This window comes from Grammomys surdaster, unplaced genomic scaffold (genome assembly GCF_004785775.1).
Source record: "Grammomys surdaster isolate TR1022 unplaced genomic scaffold, NIH_TR_1.0 126187, whole genome shotgun sequence".
Taxonomy (NCBI): domain Eukaryota; kingdom Metazoa; phylum Chordata; class Mammalia; order Rodentia; family Muridae; genus Grammomys; species Grammomys surdaster.
The window spans coordinates 6,444,625-6,464,568 of record NW_021620993.1 but is presented as its reverse complement, the minus strand read 5'-3'; the positions used below and the strand labels follow the sequence as shown (position 1 = coordinate 6,464,568).

Below are 19,944 nucleotides of genomic sequence, written 5' to 3'. Positions count from 1 at the left end.
TCTTTAAAGAGCAGAAGCACTGGGGAGAGTGTTGTATCACACACATACACACACACACGCACACACACTTTCAAATGTGTTCAGAATAGACAAAGCAAAACATTAGTATACAGGCTGTGGAGGCCTTGTACACCTTGCTGAGGACTTGGAGGAGGTTGTACCTTATGTTGGGGACTTGGTGGGGGTATTAGTTATTTTTGTTGTTGCTACAACAGAATGCCTGACAAAAGCAGGTTAGTGAAGGAAGAGTGAACTGGTCAGAGCTCTAGGAGATAGTCCACCCTACCAGAGAAGGTGTGGCAGCAGAAGCAGGAGGCAGCTGGCTATGTATATACACAGGTAGGAAGTACAGAGGTGATTAATAGGCTCAGCTTGCTTTCTCCCTTTTTAGTCTTGAGACTCACAGCCCTTGGAATGGTACAAACCACATTTGAAGATGACTTTTCCCACCTCAGTTTACCTAATCTACGTAATCCCTTATAGATATATGCAGAGATTGATTTCCATGGTGATTCTAAATATCATCAAGTTGACAAGGTTAACCTTAGAGAGCCTGAGCCCCTGCTGGGAGCTAGTCCAAGTGCATGTAGTGCTTATGTTCCTTGTTGGTCCTTTTCTACAACAGGATGGTTCTGGTTCCCCTAACCAATAGGCATCTGCCATATGTAAGCTTTCCAGTCCCTGTGAACCATTTTTGTTCCCTGGACTCTTATTGCCTTGTCTATGAGCAGTGCTCTAGACGGGTTGGACCAGATGTAGGGGCGTACTATGGCTGAGCCTGAACTCAGGGTGGGAGGCTGGGTTGAAGAGGGTAGAAACCAGTTGCCCTGCTTGTAGGCCACAGGCATGTTGTGACCTGAGCTGTCCCTTCCTCTAAGGACCTTGTGAATATCGAGATGTTCCTGACAGCCAAAGAAGTGGAGGAGTCCTTGGAGAGGCGTGAGACAGCCACCTGCCTTGCCTGGTGCCATGATAACAAGTCCCGACTCCGGAAGATGAAGGTGTGTGAATTTTCTGGGCTGAGCTCCTGGTAGGAATGGATGGGATGGGTCTCTGTTGGAGGAGGTGCCAAGGTTGGGTGGAAACTGTGTGACCTATCCAGGACCACATGGCTTCACCTGCCTGTGGACTTGTGGGTTGGTTTTAGTTTGTGAGGCAGAGTTGTTGGGTTTGGGATAGGGTTCAGGGTATTGGGGTAATGGGGCTTCCTAGGAGTAGCCTCTTGTATTGGTTTGGCCAGCAGTAAAGTATGGAGCCCTGTTACATGTACAGCAGGTTCACTCCTGCTGCACTTAAAGTTAAGGCAGCCTGTGGGTTCCCCACTCAGTCAGATAAGGGCTGTGGAACTCTGGGCTGTAGTGTCTTCTGAATATATACTTTGTAAAACACAGAGCCACAGAACTTAAACCTGCTCTCTGCTTTGTAGCAGAAATGTGTTAGCTTTAATTAATAGCCCTGCCTCCACCAGAGGAGCTATATTTCTTGTGTTCTTTTTTTTTTTTTTTTTAAAGATTTGTTTATTTATTTTATTTATGAGTACACTGTAGCTGTCTTCAGATACACCAGAAGAGGGCATCGAATCTCGTTATGGGTGGTTGTGAGCCACCATGTGGTTGCTGGGATTTGAACTCAGGACCTCTGGAAGAGCAGTCAGTGCTCTTAACCGCTGAGCCATCTCTCCAGCCCCTATTTCTTGTGTTCTAAGCTGAGTGTTGCCTTAACCCATCTGGTTGAGCTTGTTGGGGTGTATATAGTCACCAGCCAAGAATGACACTCACTGCCACTCAGGGCTCCCTTAAAGAAAGGATGTTAGTACGGAACTCCTAAAAAGGAAAGCCAGAATTGATACATAAGTCTGTCCTACTCAGTTCCGCCCTCTCTCCCTCCCAGAGAAGGAACTCTTCCATGAGTGGTCTTCCTGAGCTTTGACTGTAGGTGTTCATGTGGACCAGGAATAGACATTCTGGGTAGGCAAAGCCTGAAAAATTGAGGTGCTGAATGAGTGCTGGGAGAGAGAATGAGAATTGCTTTGGTGTTGAGAGTCAGATAGAATGGAATGTTAACAGTTGTCCAGAAACACTCGGTGACAGTACCTAGTGACAGGCAACTATCTGTATAATCGGAATGCGAACATGCATGCACGCTCTCCTCTTGCCAACAGGAGAGCCATACTGCACTAAGGTCCCACGATCAGACACTGATTGGATGGGAAGAGAAGCATCTCAGACTCAGTTTCACTAAATTGGGAGTACCATGTAACAGGGCACCAGGAGATGATCTGTGATTAGCTTAGAGCTCTAGACTGGGCAGGACACTAAAGAGCAACCTGGAGGCCTTGTGTCTGGGAGTCACACAGAGTGGTAAGTTTGGAGGCTCCAGCTGCTGTAGAGTGAACAGGGTGGCTAGCCACCCCACTACATTACTTGGTGTTTTAGATTCAGGTTTGGAGAGCTGATTTGCATGACTAATAGGCACCTCTGTATCAGTAAGGTATTTGAAAATTATCTGTTAGAGGGAATTGCTCCTAAATAATAGACAGATTTAAGGTTTATGTTTTGAAAAACAACAACAACAAATCTGCTTTTCCTTCAATACCTTTGCTTTTAAACATACCACTGGTGCCCGTCATCTATAGAAGGAACAGTGTTACTCTGCAAATTATAGGGCTCTAATGTGCAGGCTTACTTTCAGTTCCTGCTTGTCTGGCTTTAAAGTGAACAGAGCATTCACAAGCACCTCTCCACACATCAGTGGGGCCAGACTGGCCTTGTGGAGCCTTGGGATACCCTGTCTTTTCCTGATCATTTCAAACCTGCCACCCACCAATCAGTCAGGACAGTTCCTGCTCTGGTTTGGAATATGCTGTGCTTCCAGCCTGATTTGCCCTCAGCCTCAGTGCAGAGGGTACAGTGCAGGGTCAGGAGAAGTAGACATTCCCCTTCATCTTCGTGTCCCCATAGAGAGCAGGGTGGGCGCAGTTACATTGTATTGGTGGAGTACAATATCAAAGCAGCTGCCCTGTGTAGCTGTGTGGAGTGTGTTCTGCTGGGGTTACGTTGAAATGGGCCATGGGAGTTGAGTACATAGAGGCAGCTAGATGGGAAAGGATGCGGCTCTGAGTCTTTTTTTTTTTTTTTGGTTTTTCGAGGCAGGGTTTTTCTGTATAGCCCTGGCTGTCCTGGAACTCACTCTGTAGACCAGGCTGGCCTCAAACTCAGAAATCCGCCTGTCTCTGCCTCCCAAGTGCTGGGATTAAAGGCGTGTGCCACCACCGCTCGGCTGAATTTAAGTCTTATATGCAGTCAGTGACATGATAATTATTCTTAGATGAGTTTTTATGTCCTCATTCCTGGTTCTGGCAAGAAGTATTTTATGTGTGCTGAAGGTTTTGAGTGGCTTTTAGGGGACATTGCCCAGGCTAACCTCAAATTTACTGAGACCTTCCCTCCTAGATTTATGGGTGGTTTTGTATATGCTGGGCAAGTGCTCTACTGCCTGTACCTGAAGATCTTTAGATTATTACTTACACAGAAAGGGGCTTTTACCTGTGGATCCTGGTGCCCAGGTGACTAGGCCATGGCACTGCTGACAGGTGCGCTTTCTAACTCTTGTCTGTCTTTTCCCTCAGAGCTGCTTAGAGTTCAGCCTCAGGATTCAGGAGTTCATTGAACTTGTCCGGCAGAACAAGCGCCTGGATGCTGTGAGGTACTATATGCCATATACAAGGTTTTTTATGGTAAGGCAGGTCACTCCATGCCGTTGCCTCTACCCCACCCTCATGGATGGAGTGCTGGAGAGGGAAACACACATGTTGGGCACTTCCAGTCTGATGGCCTCAATCTTGCGTGCTCACTAAAATCTCTGTGTTCCCAAGTGAGAGATGATGTTGAGGTCCCCTGCTCATCAGACAGTTTCATGTGGCACTCTAGACCCTAGTAGCTACACGTGAACCTGTGTGATCAGGGCTCTGCATCCCGTCTTTTCTGCTTGGGAAATAGTCATCAGCCGTAAGTAACAAGTATGCTTCAAGGGAAACTGAACTGGTCAGTTCAAAGCTTCTTGGTCTATGAAGTAGAGCTGGGCATGTGCTGAGCCGGTGACATCCCCAGCATCGGCACTGAAGGGATCTTCAGACGGTGTCTGTCTGTGACGCTGAGACTCAGTAGTGACATGTCCCACTAGAGGGGCCCACACTTAGCTCTTAGTAAACCCAGGACTGTTATTCCTTAGGAGCATGGGAGGGTGAGGGCAGGACATGCTAGAGCTGGCTGTGGACCTCACTTCACCGTGCCTCCTGCGTTAGTGACTAGGAGAGCATGAGCTACCTGCGCGTGGGAATGCCCTCCTTTGATCCCCTTCTCTCTAGGCCTGGAGCATGGTAGACAAGTGTTCTGTCACCAAGTTAATTTGTTCTCTCATTTCTTTTTTAAGACTTTGGTCATGCCAAGAGTAGTGGTATATGTCTCTAATCCTAGCACTTAGAAGGCAGAGGCAAGTAGGTCCCTGTGAGGTTGGGGATAGCCTGGTCTACATTGCAAGTTCCTCCCATTAAAAAAAAAAGGAAGAAAAGAAAGAAGGCAGGCAGGCAGGCAGGCTCGCAGTGAGCTGCCCAACTTCAGTCTCCTGAGCTTAAGCAGTCCTCTTCTCAGCCTCATGCCTGAGACTTGACAGGTGTCTCCACAGTGGTACAGGAGACTGTCACTCTCCTCAGAGCTTTCAGGGCTGGCTGGCTGGTTTGGGTATATCAGTCTTGGGATGTCTCACACTCTGGTATTCAAAGAAAAATTTGACATCCCTGTATGTCAGTTTTACCACCATGATGGATACTTGAGGCAAACCCTTCCTGGGCAGACAGGCTCTTGGTGGCTTGTGTTTCCTGTCTGTGGTCACTTAGTCTCACCACACAGCACCTGTAATAAAAAGAACCTGGCAGCAGAGGTGCATCAGGAAGCACAGCTGCACAGTTCACGGCAGTCAGGAAATACAGGGGGGAAGGGGCCAGGGAGCCACCATTCCTTCAGGAACACACCCAAGGGACCTAACTCATTCCAGTAGGCTCTACATCCTAAACTTTCTGGTACCTTAAATTGTGTCATAGGCTGGCAACCAAGCCATCAACATGTAGCCCTTGGGGAAACAATGAAGTGCCAAACATGTTTTTGGGGTTTTGGGTTTTTGGGGGGAGGGGGGTCCTTATACTGTCGGTGATGTTCATTAAAGCAAAATCAGTTCTTTTGCCTTGAGATTAGGATGTCAGAGTCCTAGGCCTTGTACTGGTCTCTGTCCCCTGTTTTTGTTGAATGGAAAGCTATGTAAATCAGCTGGCAGTGACCTAAACCTGGACATACATCCCTCTTCCCCTGGCTTTGTGGCCATCTTGCTACTCCCTGGGGACTATTTGGTGACATCTTCTACCAACTTAATTCTCTATCTAAGCATACGTACACATACTCACCTCTGCTGTGTCACTGGCCACCAGTTAGATGGTCTGGTTCTACAGGAGGGACTGCAAGTGTAGAGGATATGACAGTGGATGAGGCCTTGTGGGAAGATATGAAACCTAAGGCCCTCATGGCTAATGGCCAGCAGAGGAGAATTCCAGATTCCTCCTCCTGGCTGCCCAGTCCTTCCAGGCTGGTCAAGAGCCAGCCATATGTATCACAGTGTGAAAGATTGTACTGTGTGTGTTCGCTTATACATGATGAGTTAGACACACTTTGTAGTCTGTGGGCCTGAGTTGCATTGAACAACTTTCAGTTGAAAATATTGGACTAGAAGTCTCTGGACATGAAGGGTAATTAGAATCACTCGGGCTCAAGCAGTAATTCTAGCCCTAAATGGCCCCATTTCCTGATATCTTGACTCTCACAGCCCCTCCCACCCCCCAGCACATCTTCTGAGATGGGATTCCTTTGTGTCAGACTCTGAAAGACCTGTTAGTACAGATCCTTACAATTGGGGATTTGGGCATTAGACAGTTGGTTCAGCAGCAGGGAAAGGCGCTTGCCTCCAACCCTGACAACCCGAGTTTAACCTCTGAGACCTACATGGTAGAAGGAAAGTGCTAACTCTTGACAAGTTGTCTTCTGACCTGAATTGTCTAATTAATTATTTAAAAGTTGGGAATATAAACCTAAACGTGCCAAAATGTTTTTTTAGACATGCAAGAAAGCACTTCAGTCAGGCTGAAGGGAGCCAGCTGGATGAGGTCCGCCAGGTCATGGGCATGTTGGCCTTCCCACCAGACACACATATCTCACCATACAAGGTAATGTTCATGCCCCTACTTATCTGTGTTCCTGCTGGTCCTTGGAGTCAGGAGTCTGGTGGAGGAGGATAAGACAGTGCTGGCCAGCTCCTGAGGGCTCATCTGCTGTCATTTCTTCAAACCGCATAGCTTGTTCCACTCAGCTGTGCTGCTTGTTTTATTCCCATCTAGCTGGTGAGAAGTTGAGGCAGAGGTCCAGAGGCTTCAACCTGGAAGGCTCTGGGTCTCCACACCCTGCCATCCCTCCTTGGTGTTCTCTTCCTGTAGTCTTTCTGTCATGTCAGCAGCCTGGCCTTCTTGCTCTTTCTATAAGTCCAGAGGTGTAGGTCTAAAGAGCACTAGAGGGCCAAGGTGGTGAGCTTGCCTTTTGACTGCTCCTGGTCTCTTTCCTTGGTGCAGGTATGTTGCTTTCAGCCCCCTGTTTTCTGGCCTGTGGTGGAAGAGGTTCTAGGAGAGGATATGCTCCATTGCTCAGATAGCTTTGTACAAACCTCAGCCCCAGTTTGGGCTGTCTGTTCCTGTCTGAGTAAACAGTGAATGGCTTTTACCCTTGCTCAGTATGTAGCCTCCCCAAGCCAAGACCTCAGAAAACGTTAAGTACAGGTTTTGCTCATAGAGTTACATACTTTGTTCCCTGAGCCTTGAGCTTGGTCTCTGTCAAAGGCCTTTGTGTCTGCCCTGCAGCCTCATCCACAGTTGGCCTAACCCTGGTAGCTAGCAGAGGAGAGCTCTGTGTTCCTTCTCCAGGGAATCCAGTTAATACTGCTAGATTTGCTCTGGGCACTAGTAAACCTGTATAATTTTGAGATGTGGGACATCTTGTATTGAAAGATCATCAGGCTAGAGTGTCAGAAATATCTTAATTCATATTTTTGATTAATGTCTTAAATTTCTCTTCACTGCATTGGAGGTTTGGTTTGGGCCTGAGGCATCCGAGTTAGAGGATGAGCCATCTCTCAGATGCAAAGGCTTTATGGTTCAGGGACGATTTCAGCAGGTGTAGGTAAACCAGTAGGTACATAGATAGGTACATAGTACTTACACCTGCTGTTTCAGTGAGCATAAGGAGAAGCCTACTCATTAAGTCAAAGCTAGCAGGGTAACAGGCTTAGCCTGTCAAGTCCTGTCAGTGACAGATTTTTGGTGACCTAAAAGAGAAAGACCAAGATCACACCAGAAACCCTGGTCTTGGGGGCAGACAGGAAATTTAAGGTACAGAGAGCTAAAGGAGAACTGAAAGAATGACTTGGATAAATTAAGGAGGGAAGAACCAAGGCACTAGTGAGGGAGGCAGAGAGGAAGCTTCCTTCAGAGGAAAGTGGTGGTTGAACTTGAGAAGGGCCCTGAAGGTTAGGCTGATGCTGTCCCTTCTGTGAGGGCTTCTCAGACTGGGCACAGTCCTCCATGACGGCTTCTGTAGAAGCAATGCTGAGCATTGTGTTTATGAACAAGGTGGAGGTGAAGTGTGTTGGTACCTAATGCTGCAGAGGCTTTATCTCTTGCTTTTGTACACCTGCATACTGTATCTGTTTAAGTTACAACATTAGTCAGGGATAGTTCTGAGCTGAGGTCATCTGTTATTGTCTGTCTAGCATTTCTTCTCTGGAGTGCTCTCTCTTTCAGCTTTAATTTTCTGCAATTGTTTCATTGTTTCAAGACCACAGGATACAAACCAAGGAATGTTCTGGAACATTAAACCACGGTTGTCTTGTATGGCTGTTAGGGCATCTGTACTAGCTGGGCCTCCTGGTAACTACCAGGGGAGGGTCCCAGCACCTCTGCATTGTCTTTCAGGACCTCCTGGACCCAGCCCGGTGGCGAATGCTGATCCAACAGTTTCGATATGACAACTACCGGCTGCACCAGCTGGGAAACAGCTCTGTCTTCACCCTCACCCTGCAGGCTGGGCTCTCAGCAATAAAGACACCGTATCCTTCTTGCTCTACCTTATCCTCAGGGTTGTAAAGGTTGAGAGGGCCTAGGGCCCAGCAGCTTGGTCTTTCTTTGGTGTATGTGTTCTCAGGTGGCTTTTCCATTTCAAATGTTGCTGTGTACCTGATACTGGCTTCCCAGGAGTCCTCGAGACTTGAGCCCTAACTGTCTAGCCAGTTTGACTTCTCAGCTTGACTCATAATGGTCATGGTTCTGGAAAGGAGGCAGCCTCCCTCTGCAGGAAAGACAAGAAAGGTTGACCCCTCCTTGTTTCTGTTTGGCCTACTATGCCCTGAAGATGATTGGCCCATCCTTTTTATGACTCCCCATTGCAGAGCTGACCTATTCCTTCCTGTGGTGGACACCTCCCAGTCCTCCAACCCCCCGCGGGGGGGCGCCCCCCCCGGGGGGGATGTTCATCTTTGATGTAGCTGATCTTGTCCTTTGTGTGGTTGATCCTTGCTCATATGTTTGATTCCCATCCCTTGTATGGCTCTTATAGTCAGAACTCAGGCTAACCTCTCTCTGACTGATCCTGTCCCTTGTGTGTCTGACCTGATTGCTACATGTAGCCAAACCCCTTCTGTATGACTGTCCCACAAGTTAGTGACTTTTCTGGCATTACAGCTAGTACCTGTTATGCCTCAGCTCAAGGACCATCCTTTTCACCATCTCTGGTAGACTAGAGAGTAAGCATTTGCTTGCCTGCCACCTTCTGGCAATCCACCAGAACATCCCTGTCTCACACTTTGCCTGCTTTCTGAAGAAATTTGAGTTGGGTGCCAGCAAGTTGTACTGTTGTGCCACTGGGTGGCACTACCAGTGGCTTGTCTTGCATCAGGTCTCTGTGAATATTGATACTGAATGACTATGGCATTCTTTTAACTTGGATGTTAGCTCTGTATGTTTTCTGCTTGGTGTCCCTGTGGTCATAAGGATGCCCTGTGGCTAGAGTCACAACATACCTGCCTTGTTGCTGATCTTGTTGGTACCTTTCCTTAACCCTGTGTACAGACAGTGCTACAAGGAGGATGGCAGCTCCAAGAGCCCTGACTGCCCTGTCTGCAGCCGCTCTCTGAACAAACTGGCGCAGCCCCTGCCCATGGCTCACTGTGCCAACTCCCGCCTGGTCTGCAAGATCTCTGGTGATGTGATGAATGAGAACAACCCACCCATGATGCTGCCTAATGGCTATGTCTATGGCTACAATGTGAGGGGCCCAAATATCAGGGATATGGGCTGGGCTGGGCAGAGTAGCTATGTGAGGTAAGGGCACCTGGGTGAGGGAGTACCACATGTGGACAACCTCAGGCTTCTTTGACAGGTATGCCTTCAAGAAGTGACTTTGTAAGAGTAGATGGCTTGAGGCTGAAGAGATGGTTCCATGGTTAAGAGCATTTGTTGCTCTTGCAGAGGACCTGGGTTTGGTTTCAAATATCTGCTTGGTGGCTCACAGCTGTCTATAATTATCTAGTTCCAGGAGTCACGTGAGTTCCATGGGATCTGACATGCTGCTCTGACTTTCATAGGTATCAGGCACATGTATGTACATACATGCAGGCAAAATACTTATAAGTAAATAATATTAGATGATTTATACTACAGTAGCTTATTTTTTGGAATGAACCTTAATTCAGATCTTAGTTTGCATGGGATTTTCTCATTTTAATGCATAATTCTGGTCTTGTTTTCCAGTCTCTGCTTTCTATTCGTCAAGATGATAAAGTTGTTTGCCCAAGAACCAAAGAAGTCTTCCACTTCTCCCAAGCTGAGAAAGTATACATCATGTAGGCCCTGCGTTGCCATGTGCACGCCTTTGGCCAGAGGCTGTGGTGGGTGGGAGCTATGCCCTCCTTCCCTGACCCCTGACCCCAGACCCCAGCCTGCCTCGGCATTTGTTTCTTGCGACCAAAGATCAGTGAGCAACGACAAATACTCTTAGAAAAAGAGGAAGTGAGATTTAATAAGTCTGTGCTTGAGAACAGCGTTTGATTGGTAGGATTTTGTAACATAAGTTGACTGATGCCTCTGCAAGTTCTTGCACCTCTCAAAGGAAACTTTCTCTACAGTGTGACCTGAACACCCAGGAAATCAGAGCATCTCAGAAGTAGGAATTGGTTCATCGGTTATTTCCCTGTGTTTCTCCGTTTCCTTCCTTTTGCTAGTGATGGCACTCGGGAGCTTGAGGAGCAGGCTGGTCCTTTGCCAACTCCTGTTGGTCACAGCCTGGGTAAGGTGCTGGCCATACCAGGTTGCCTGCAGTGACTTGTGACGTGGTGCCGAGGCCTTTCCTGACTTCACTGTCTAGCTGCTGCCAAAGCACCATGCACCAAACGCACCTGGGCTGCTACTTGAGGAGTCTCTGCCCACATGGTCAGGGTGTCTGGGGCTGTGTCTGCACAGGTTCGGTATCTCACCTTCCAGCACCGCCTTATCTCCTGCTTTGAGAATGTATTCACGGGAAAGCCACTGGACTGAGTTTCTGCAGAGGCCTTGCCAGGTGGTTCCATAGTCCTAGAGTGTACATGCTTTTCATTACAGAAACTGATAGTTCAGCTAAAATAAGTACCAACGGGTTTTCAAAACAAATGAACCATTGTAATTCACACACAACCATATTGTAGAGGTTTGTATCTAGCGCTTATTTTTGCATGTTGATGTTGATTAGCTAATGAACTGTAAATGTAAAGCGTGTTAATAAAATAGCTTTCTATTTCTCATTTTTTTGTGTGAGGTGTTTGTAAGACCTCAGGTCTCTTTTGCTAACCCTACCAACCATGCAGCACCTCTGTGGGACCTGAGTTTGTCTGTCACTACAGTGAAGGACACTCAGCATACCTATTTTGGCTCAGCACACAAAACATTGCCTACTAACCTCCAAAGGGCTTTTCTAAGGAATGAGGGCATAAACATCTCGAGTTGTAACAATTGGCTCCTGCTAGTCTAGCCAGTGCTCCCCCCGCCCCTGCCCGAGCCAGAGCATTGCAGGCTTGTTGGAGGACCAAACTGGGTCTTGATGAGACCTCCGTCCTCGGGATCTTAGAGACCACGGTTGGAGGCAAGGGTTCAAGCTCTGCACAATGCCAAGCAGCTGTTCTGAGTGTTCACTTCCCCTTATCCACTCTGGTCTTTCTTTAACTGTAGCTCTAATTCCTCCTCTGTGGCAGCTGCATTGGCCACATCACCTAGTTCTGCCAGTGTGGCCAAACACATCCCAGTTTGCATTGGTGGGGGTACCCACTGCTTCCCAGTGCTCTCTGGAGCACCTTATGACCTATTTTGAGGTATCTGTGGCCTAGCACCAGTTGACACCTCTGTCATTCTGGAGCCGCAGCCCGTCTGGGGGCTTCCTCTTCTACCCATGGTACCAGTGAGTGGTGACAGCAGAGTGACCCCAGCACTTTTTTTTTTTAACCTTGCAGTGTAGCTGTCCTTTGAGTTGAGTTTGACTATAATGAAGTTACCTGACATGACGTTCATGTGATTAAACATATTAACATTCTCATAGGGAAAGGGAAGGTCAGGAGGCTTCTCCCCTCACCAAGATTCTCTAAGGTAAACAGTGGGAGAGGGACAGCTGCTTATAAGCTACATGGGGAGGTAGTGGCACACACCTTTAATCCCAGCACTCGGGAGGCAGGCAGATGATCTCTTGTGCGGTCTAGGCCAGCCTGGAGTTCCAAGACAGCAAGAACCACACAGAGAAACCCTGTCTTGAAAAACAAACTACATGGGGAACTTCGTGGTACTGAAGCTGCCTTCATGTTCCTGTAAGCAGTCTACATAAACTCATTGGTTCATGAAGCTAGACTTGAAAGGAATCCTTTCTCTGCTCTGCTGCTGCCGCTGCCACCTTGCCTTTCTCTGTGTATAAGTTGGCATGTCCTTCTGCTGTAGTGGCAGTTGCAGGATTTCCGCTTTGGATGAGAAGACATACAGATGAAGCTGAGCTTTCTGCCTTGGATTCTGCCTGCCTGAGGGAGGAATGACACATGGGAAGAGACATGCAGGTGACATCTTTCATGCTAGCTTCTGAGTTAGCAGGAAATAGATAATAGGACAAAATTAAGATACTGACTTGAAAGGTTTTAGGCTTGGTTACTTTTTTATTTCCGTAAGGTACCACCTCAGTGGAGGCAGCCTGTAGAAGAAAGCATTTAATTTGAGGGCTCCTAGTTCCAGAGCATTAGAGTCCATGACTGTCATGGTGGAGAGGTATGGCAGCAGGCAGGTGTGCTGGAGCAGTATCTGCCTATGATGTCACATCTTGAGGTAACCATGAGGCAGAGAGAGAACTAGGGTTGTTACGGGTTTTTAACACAAGGCTCACCCTCAGTGACACCCCTTTTCCAAGAAGGCCACACCTACTAACCTTTGAACAGTTTCACCAAGCATTCAAACTTGGGTGGGCCTATGATAGCTGTTCTCTCTCAGACTACCACAGATTTGTATGTATACTCGTTAAAGGATGACGGGATCATTCTTCAGGTGTGTTACCACTACTGTGGAGGCAGGCGTTCTCCAGATGGAAATCTCAGCTACACCCTTAGTGTGATGGTCAGTGCTGCCTGCAGGTGAGGATTTTGTAGGGTGATCCAAGGTCCCACATTGAATTGCATGTTTGTTGGTCCCTTCTAATTAGCAAAACTTGGGCTTTAGTGGATAGTGGGGACAGCTCTATGGTAACAGCCAAAAGCACCAGGAACAAGGGTCAGTAATTAAAGAGTACTTGTTATTCTTGCAAAGCACCCAGGTTTGGTTCCCAGCACCCACATGGTGGCTTATAACCATCTTTGATGCCAAGTTCCTGGGGATTCAGTGCCTTCTAACCTAGGGCATGGTGTGCTTATACTTGCTTGTAAAAAGTACATAAAATATTTAAAAATTAAAAACAGTACTGCTGGAATACACCATGCATACAACCATTGGAGAATCCTGCTTGAGAGATGTTTGGGGAAATTGAAGCCTATGAAATTGATAGATTACTGTGTCAGCCCAAGACCTTTTTAGAAAAAAAGTTGTGTATGAGTGTTTCCCTATATATGTGTATACAGATGTGTGTGTACCACATACATACAGTGCCCACAGAGGTCAGAAAAGGGGAACTGGAGTTACACTTGTAAGCCACAATTCTGATGTGGGTGTTGGGTTTGAATTGAACCCAGGTTCTCTGCAAGAGAAGCAAGTGCACTTGAGTGCTGAGCCATCTCTCCAGCCATCCCCCACCCAGGCCTTTCGAACTTGAAAGTATGGTTGAGGATGCTAGATGGATCATGCAGGGATAGACCGAATGGTGCTTCCAGTCAGCGGTGCTGTACCCAACATTGCTCTTTTGACCAAATAACTCATGCAAGTGATGGGATATAATATGTTGTTGTTGTTGTTATTATTATTGACCTTGCTGGCTTTAGTTTCCTCATGTCCCAAGACCAATTCTTACATGCTTTGAGTGGAAAGCAGTGCACCTTCAGAGATCCTGCCCACCCTCTATATAAAGGCCCTGTTATTTAATGCTAGCCTCGAAATGTCTTTCGAGTTTGGCAAAGCTCTGGAAGAACAGCAAAAGCAGCATTTGAAGACATTAAAGGGCCAGGCAGTGGTGGCGCACGCCTTTAATCCCAGCATTTGGGAGGCAGAGGCAGTCGGATTTCTGAGTTAGAGACCAGTCTGGTCTACAGAGTGAGTTCCAGGACAGCCAGGACTACACAGAGAAACCCTGTCTCGAAAAACCAAAAACCAACAACAGCAACAACAAAAACCAAACAAACAAAGAAAAAGACATTAAAGGTTGTGTCAGTGGGAAAAAGATTAGGCCTGAGAACAAATAGGGTATTGAAAGAAAATCTCAGTGCCAGTGGCTGACTACCTCATGAACTGCTGGCCTGGGGCCAGTGAACCCCACCCACTGCATACAGGCTTTTGCCTTTTGTTGTTGAGACAGCCTCCCTCCGCACCCCCTTTCTCCTACACACAAATAGCTGTAGCTGTCCTGGAACTCACTATGTAGACCAGGCTGGACCTTAATTTTAAAAGATACAGCTGCCCCTGCCTCCTGGGTATGAGAATTAAAAGGCAAGTGCTGGTTTCAAAGGCCATGCCACCAGGTCTGTCTTTGACATGTAACTCTTCCTATCAGACATAAGTCTGTTAGCTGCTACTTGTTTCCAATTTGTCTCATGTGTTCTTTGTTCTCCTTCCCATTTTCACCTGTATCCATTTTGTTTATTTTAAATTAATCCCTTGGGGAAGGAGGTGAGACAGAGTTTCTCTATGTATCCCTGATTGTCCAGAAGTCACTCTGTAAACCAGGCTGGCCTCAAACTCACAGAGATCCACCTGTCTCTGCCTCCTGAATGCTGAGATCAAAGGCATGCACCACCACACCTGGCCTGTCTTTCCAATCTTACAAGTGATATCTCACTTTTCTGCGGGATCAAATCTAGGGCCTCACACATGCCATGTAAATGCTCCGTCAGTAAGCCATTTTCGGCCCTGCTGCATCTAATTTTGTTCCTTTAGGGATTCTCTTTATGGTAGTAGTATGTTCTGAGAAATGGGTCATTAGGCAGTTACATCATTATGTGACCATAGTATGTACTTAAACATCTGCTACGTCATTAGGTGTTGAATTTGTCATCAATTGAAATGACATTATATACTATGTGACTGTTTATCACAGTCTACCTTCAAGTAGTATGTATACTGATTATGTAAGAATACAACTCTTGGGACATATACTACCATTTCCCCCTCCACATATCACTTGAGTAGCTGTTGTCACAATTTTTTCCTCAATATTAAACTTCAAAATCTATTGAACTGTGGCTTAGAACGGAAATTTGAAATTATTTCATCAGCTTTTTTTTTTGCCCCTCCCCTTTCATCAGCTTTATCGTCTACAGTTCTTGAGTTGCTCAGAATCTGCATCTGCTATCATTTCCTTCACAGGACTCCCTGTGACATGCCGGCATGCAGCTGCTTGCTTGCTCCTGTTTGCAGCAAGCTCAGCTTTTCAAGAATGCCTTGCTGCACATATATACAAGCCTGGCTTGACAGAACCTTTTTTTCACTTCTTTAAAAGACATTTTAGAACTACTAAGATCATTCATCTGCTAAGCCTAGCAACTTCTGTTTGAGTAGTGGAACCCACATGGTGGAGAGAACCAGCTCGCGGAAATTGTCCCGATCACACTAGGGGTCCCACCTTCTAACCCCCCAATAAATAAATGTAGTAAGAATATCTTAAAGACATTTCATTCTCTTTAAATTTTGGGGGGAGTGGGGCAAATCTGTGGTTTATCTTTGTGTGTTCATGTAAAATGGGAAACTACAGTCCACAGTCATAATCCCACGAGTGTATGGGGACTGAGACCTGGCCACGAGGTGGTGGGAAGAGCTCGAATTCCAAACATTCAGAAGTTGGGCTGCCAGATCCTCACATATTGAACACAAATGATGAGGGGAAAGTCCAGTTGACTTTGTTCACTGGTCCAGATTCAGGGAAGTGTGGGTAAGTGGGTGGGACAGTAGGCACACAATACTTTTAACAATCTGGTCCAGAAAATCAAGACTGTACTGCAGGACACGCAAACTGGCTGAATGCCCGCTCTGTGGGTGGAGAACCGGGGCCCAAGACCGGATACACAGGGAGACCAGTGTATGCCTCTCCTTTGCTAAGCGAAGCAAAAGCTGATAGCGGAGGAAAGGCAGAGTGAGTTGTGAGACGGCTAAGGCGGCAATGCCCAGGGGGTCTGTGCGTCCAAGAGTTGGCCAGTGGGCTGAAGCAGCGTGGAGTCCGCAAGGACCAGAGTCCTGAACACTGTGAAGCTGTAGGGAAGGGAGCAAGCAGCTCTAGCCATGAGGCGCCATTTCTTTTACAATCATTCTACGTTGAGACTGAACTGACAGTTTAAAATGTCCAATCAGTGCAATCACCACTACCCCAGGGTGCTTCCCACGATGGCCTGTCTTTCAGATGGACAGCTGACCAGGTCAGGGAGGTGAGACGACCCCTCCCAACCAGACTTGGGCCCAGACTCCCTTCTGAGCTTTCTTAGCAGATATACAGAGGCTGTACATAGGCTGCGAGCCTCCTGGTGGCCAAGAAACTTATCCCCTGACCAAAACTTTCTGCAGTTCATTTTCAGATTCCTGACCCAAAGCCACCTCCCCTTTAAGAACTTGCTGGGCCCTCCCGCCTCCTTTTTCTCGCGCTTAGTTCTTCTCGAACTACCCCGCCCCCTGGAAGCGCGCTGCGTCACCGCGTTGCCGCGTCCTCGCGCCTGCGCTGTGGAGGCGCCCGAACAAATGACGGAGACTGGAGGCGGCCTAATCTGAAAAGGACTGGACCAGAGCGGGCACGTCGCGGTGACTTCCGCTCCTGCGCCGCGGGTCTTCGGGAGTGTATGCCCGTCGTTCTCTGGGTCTTTTAACAGAGCTCTGCCTACACCGGAAGGGGTGGGCGAAACCAGCTGCTGCAGCAGGCGGTCCGTGTCACAGGGGCTGCGGAACGCTGGTACTATGTCTCCTGAGACGGAGGGTCAGGCAGCGAGAGCAGCGGACTGAGGGTCGTGGCCGGTCAGATGCTCGGCCCGCAGGGTCGGATCGGTCGCCCCCGCAGTAGTCTAGAGACTGTCGCTTTCAGAGAGCGAGTATTCTGTGCGGCCAGTTTGAGAAAAATTTAGTGACATTTCCCCTTAACCCGCGGTAATGACACCCACACAGCTGACCGAAGACTGCTGGAGTTAGTCTTAAAGATGAGACTAACTTAGCTAATTATCATCGAAAGGCTTAATAGCCTTCGATGGGAATGTGGTAGCTACCCTTCTTCTCCTGGGAGACATTACCACAGTCCCCAGTATTTGGAGGCCCCCATAAACTTTGTTGCTAAAACCAAGACTGTGAAGTATTGGATGTTAACCCGGCATCTCCGCGTCCCTTGTTTCTAGATATGGATCAGAAACTTTCACAGTTGATAGAGGAGCTCACAACTTCAGGAGAATCCCAGCTGAATGCTCAGAAAATGAAGGAACTGAAGAAGATTTGCAAGTATGTATTCAGGCTAAATGTACCATAATAACCGGTCCAGTGAGCACCCACGTCGTGGAGATTGTGGGCCCTCTGCCCTCTTGTACACCTCTGCCACCTCCTGCTTTCACTACCTAGAAAGGAATTATCTGATCACCAGGGCATGGTGACACTTGTCTGTTGTGAGGTAGAGTTAGGAGGATCATGAGTTCCAGGCAGTGTGGGCTACATAGTAAGGCCTTGTCTCAGAACCCACTAAAGGAGCTGTAATCCCAGTGTAGCTGGGTCCAGAACGTAGCACAGACTCTGAACTTGGTGCCTCTGACCATTTCTGTACATTATAAAGCAATCATACTATGTCAGTAAAGGTATATCATCTTCTTTACTGTAGGAGTAAAGAAGTCATGATTGGGTCAGTGGCTCTGGCCTCGCCCCTCCCCCTATGAGCTCAGGAGCCTCAAGCATGCTAGATAAACTCGGCCACTGAGCTACCTCTATTCCTTCCTTCCTTCCTTCCTTCCTTCCTTCCTTCCTTCCTTCCTTCCTTCCTTCCTTTATTTCTTTCTTTTCAGACCGATTCTCTTGTAGCCCAGGTTGACCTCTTACTGTGTAGCTAAGGCTGGCTGTGAATTTCTGATCTTCCTGCTTCCACTTACCAAGTGTTCCTTTGGGATCACAGACATGTGCCATCCTAGAGCCCTATTTTACGATAGTTATTCTCATCCTTATTAACCCCTCTGAAGAAAGCACCATGATGGTCCCTGCCTTGCTATTTGATGCAGTCTTATTTGGTTAGGAAGCAAAGTTCCTTCATTGCCTTGGTCACTAATGATCCTTTGTTTACAAAATGAGAGAACTTAAGAGACTCCTTCTGAAGTGATAGAGTATTTACATTGCAATAAAAACTCTAGTCCAGACCTGGTTTAGTTGTATACCTCAGAAAAAAGCTCGGAGTGTGATTTACACAGGGCATTGTAATGGGGATAGAGGAGCCACTCAGAGGACTTTGAGAACCTTTTGCTCCATTTCCTGTAGAGGAGGCTCATCTGTGCACCCAGGCCTGTCTGGCTGACACACTGGGGTTCAGAGGGCACCTCTGAAAGGGTTCTAGGCTTTTATGTATCAGAACAAAGATTATGTGGATGGTAGCAAGTAAAGCAAGAAAGTTTCTTAAGAGTGAGTATCCTTCCGAGGGAGAAAGCTATCTCAAGCAAGGGAAAGTTTAACATCTCAAATGTTTCTGCTTTACAAAGAGTTGGACTTATTGTATCTTACTGTGAGCTTTTGCTGCTCTGTCTGTGTATTTCTATATTACTGTCTCATGCATTCCTTGTGTGGTGGTTTGAATGAGAATGGCTCATGTATTTGAGTGCTTGGCTCCCAGATGGTGGAATGGTTTGGGAAGGATTAGAAGGTATGGCCTTGTTGGAGGAGGTATGTCATTCATGGCGGGCTTCAAGGTTTTAAAAGCCCACGGGATCCCTAGTTAACTTTCCACTTCATGTTGTCTCAAGATTTGAACTCTCAGCTATTGTTCCAACACTGTGCCTGTCTGTCTGCTGCTGTGTATCCCATCATGATGTTCATGGACTCATCCTCTGAAACCATAAGCCCTAATAAACTCTTTCTTCTGTAAGTTGTCTGGATTGTGGTGTCTTATCATAGTAATAGAAAAGTAATTAAGACAATGCCTCACTAGCATCTTAAAACACCCAGGGATGTAAATTTTTTAGTATTCTATTGAACTATAGATTATCATATAGATAATCTATTACTATTCTATAGATTACCCTCAAGACATTCTGGAGTGCCTATATTAGTTATTCCAGTCAGTTTTAGTTGTTCTTAGCTGGGAGGATTCCAATCTTCCTCTTTGCCAACTTTCCTTTTTTATTCTAATTATGTAAGCTTTGTACAAGGCCTTTTGGACCTCACTTTGCACTTGAGATCTATGGTTCTAGGAATCTTAGGGAAGCTAAGGAATGACAGTCTGGTGGCTGCTAAGATGGTAACCTGAGTTTAACCCTAGAAACCCCTCTGAAGGTGGAAAGAAAGGACTGACTCCATAGAGTTGTTCTCTATGCTCCACACATGTGCCATGGAGTGCACACTCACACATATAGTCAAACACACAATAATGATTTTTCTTTTTTTTTTTTTTTTCGAGACAGGGTTTCTCTTTTTAGCCCTGGCTGTCCTGGAACTCACTCTGTAGACCAGGCTAGCCTCGAACTCTCGAACTCAGAAATCCACCTGCCTCTGCCTCCCAAGTGCTGGGATTAAAGGCGTGCACCACCACCGCCCAGCATGATTTTTCAAGTTAAAAAAATTCCCATCTAGCTTCTATAAGTACTTCCTTGATAGCCCAGGCCATGTAAGAGGAACCACAAAACTGGTATCCAGTGACTACAGAGAAGAATTTGGATTCTCCAGCTGAAATTGTTTTATCTTAGACAGCGAGTTAGATCTTCTCATATAACTTGCCTATGGGTCAATCTACTGGAGGCATTTTCTGAATTAAGATTCCCTCTTCCTAGATTAACTTAGCTTGTGTCAAGTTGACAAAAAACTAACCAACACAGGCCTCCAAAGGGCAATCATCAGGAAAACCATGACCATGTGTTTGCCCAGGAGAGCCATCTTTGTGCAGCTTGTTACAGTATATTTTACATACTGTTTTGAACTTCTCTTATCCTGTTGACCCCAAACCAGCATTA

At 46.9% G+C, this 19,944-nt stretch overlaps 2 protein-coding genes across 3 annotated transcripts in view; both read left to right on the top strand.

Annotated features, from left to right (window-relative positions):
• The window catches only part of Maea (macrophage erythroblast attacher), a 36,291-nt gene extending 25,371 nt beyond the window's left edge, over nucleotides 1-10,920 (top strand). The window contains exons 4-9 of the mRNA XM_028758148.1: nucleotides 879-1,001; nucleotides 3,629-3,705; nucleotides 6,160-6,268; nucleotides 8,063-8,196; nucleotides 9,215-9,410; nucleotides 9,896-10,920. Coding sequence (XP_028613981.1) covers nucleotides 879-1,001; nucleotides 3,629-3,705; nucleotides 6,160-6,268; nucleotides 8,063-8,196; nucleotides 9,215-9,410; nucleotides 9,896-9,991 — 735 coding nt within the window. The 3' untranslated portion in view covers nucleotides 9,992-10,920. The remainder of the gene's footprint in view (nucleotides 1-878; nucleotides 1,002-3,628; nucleotides 3,706-6,159; nucleotides 6,269-8,062; nucleotides 8,197-9,214; nucleotides 9,411-9,895) is intronic.
• Nucleotides 10,921-16,500: 5,580 nt separating this feature from the next.
• The window catches only part of Uvssa (UV stimulated scaffold protein A), a 37,741-nt gene continuing 34,297 nt past the window's right edge, over nucleotides 16,501-19,944 (top strand). The window contains exons 1-2 of one of the 2 annotated variants that reach the window (XM_028758245.1): nucleotides 16,501-16,603; nucleotides 17,149-17,248. In XM_028758245.1, coding sequence (XP_028614078.1) covers nucleotides 17,151-17,248 — 98 coding nt within the window. In that variant the 5' untranslated portion in view covers nucleotides 16,501-16,603; nucleotides 17,149-17,150. Of the gene's footprint in view, nucleotides 16,604-16,630; nucleotides 16,716-17,148; nucleotides 17,249-19,944 lie in introns of those variants that run through there. The other variant, XM_028758244.1, reaches the window with a different exon arrangement.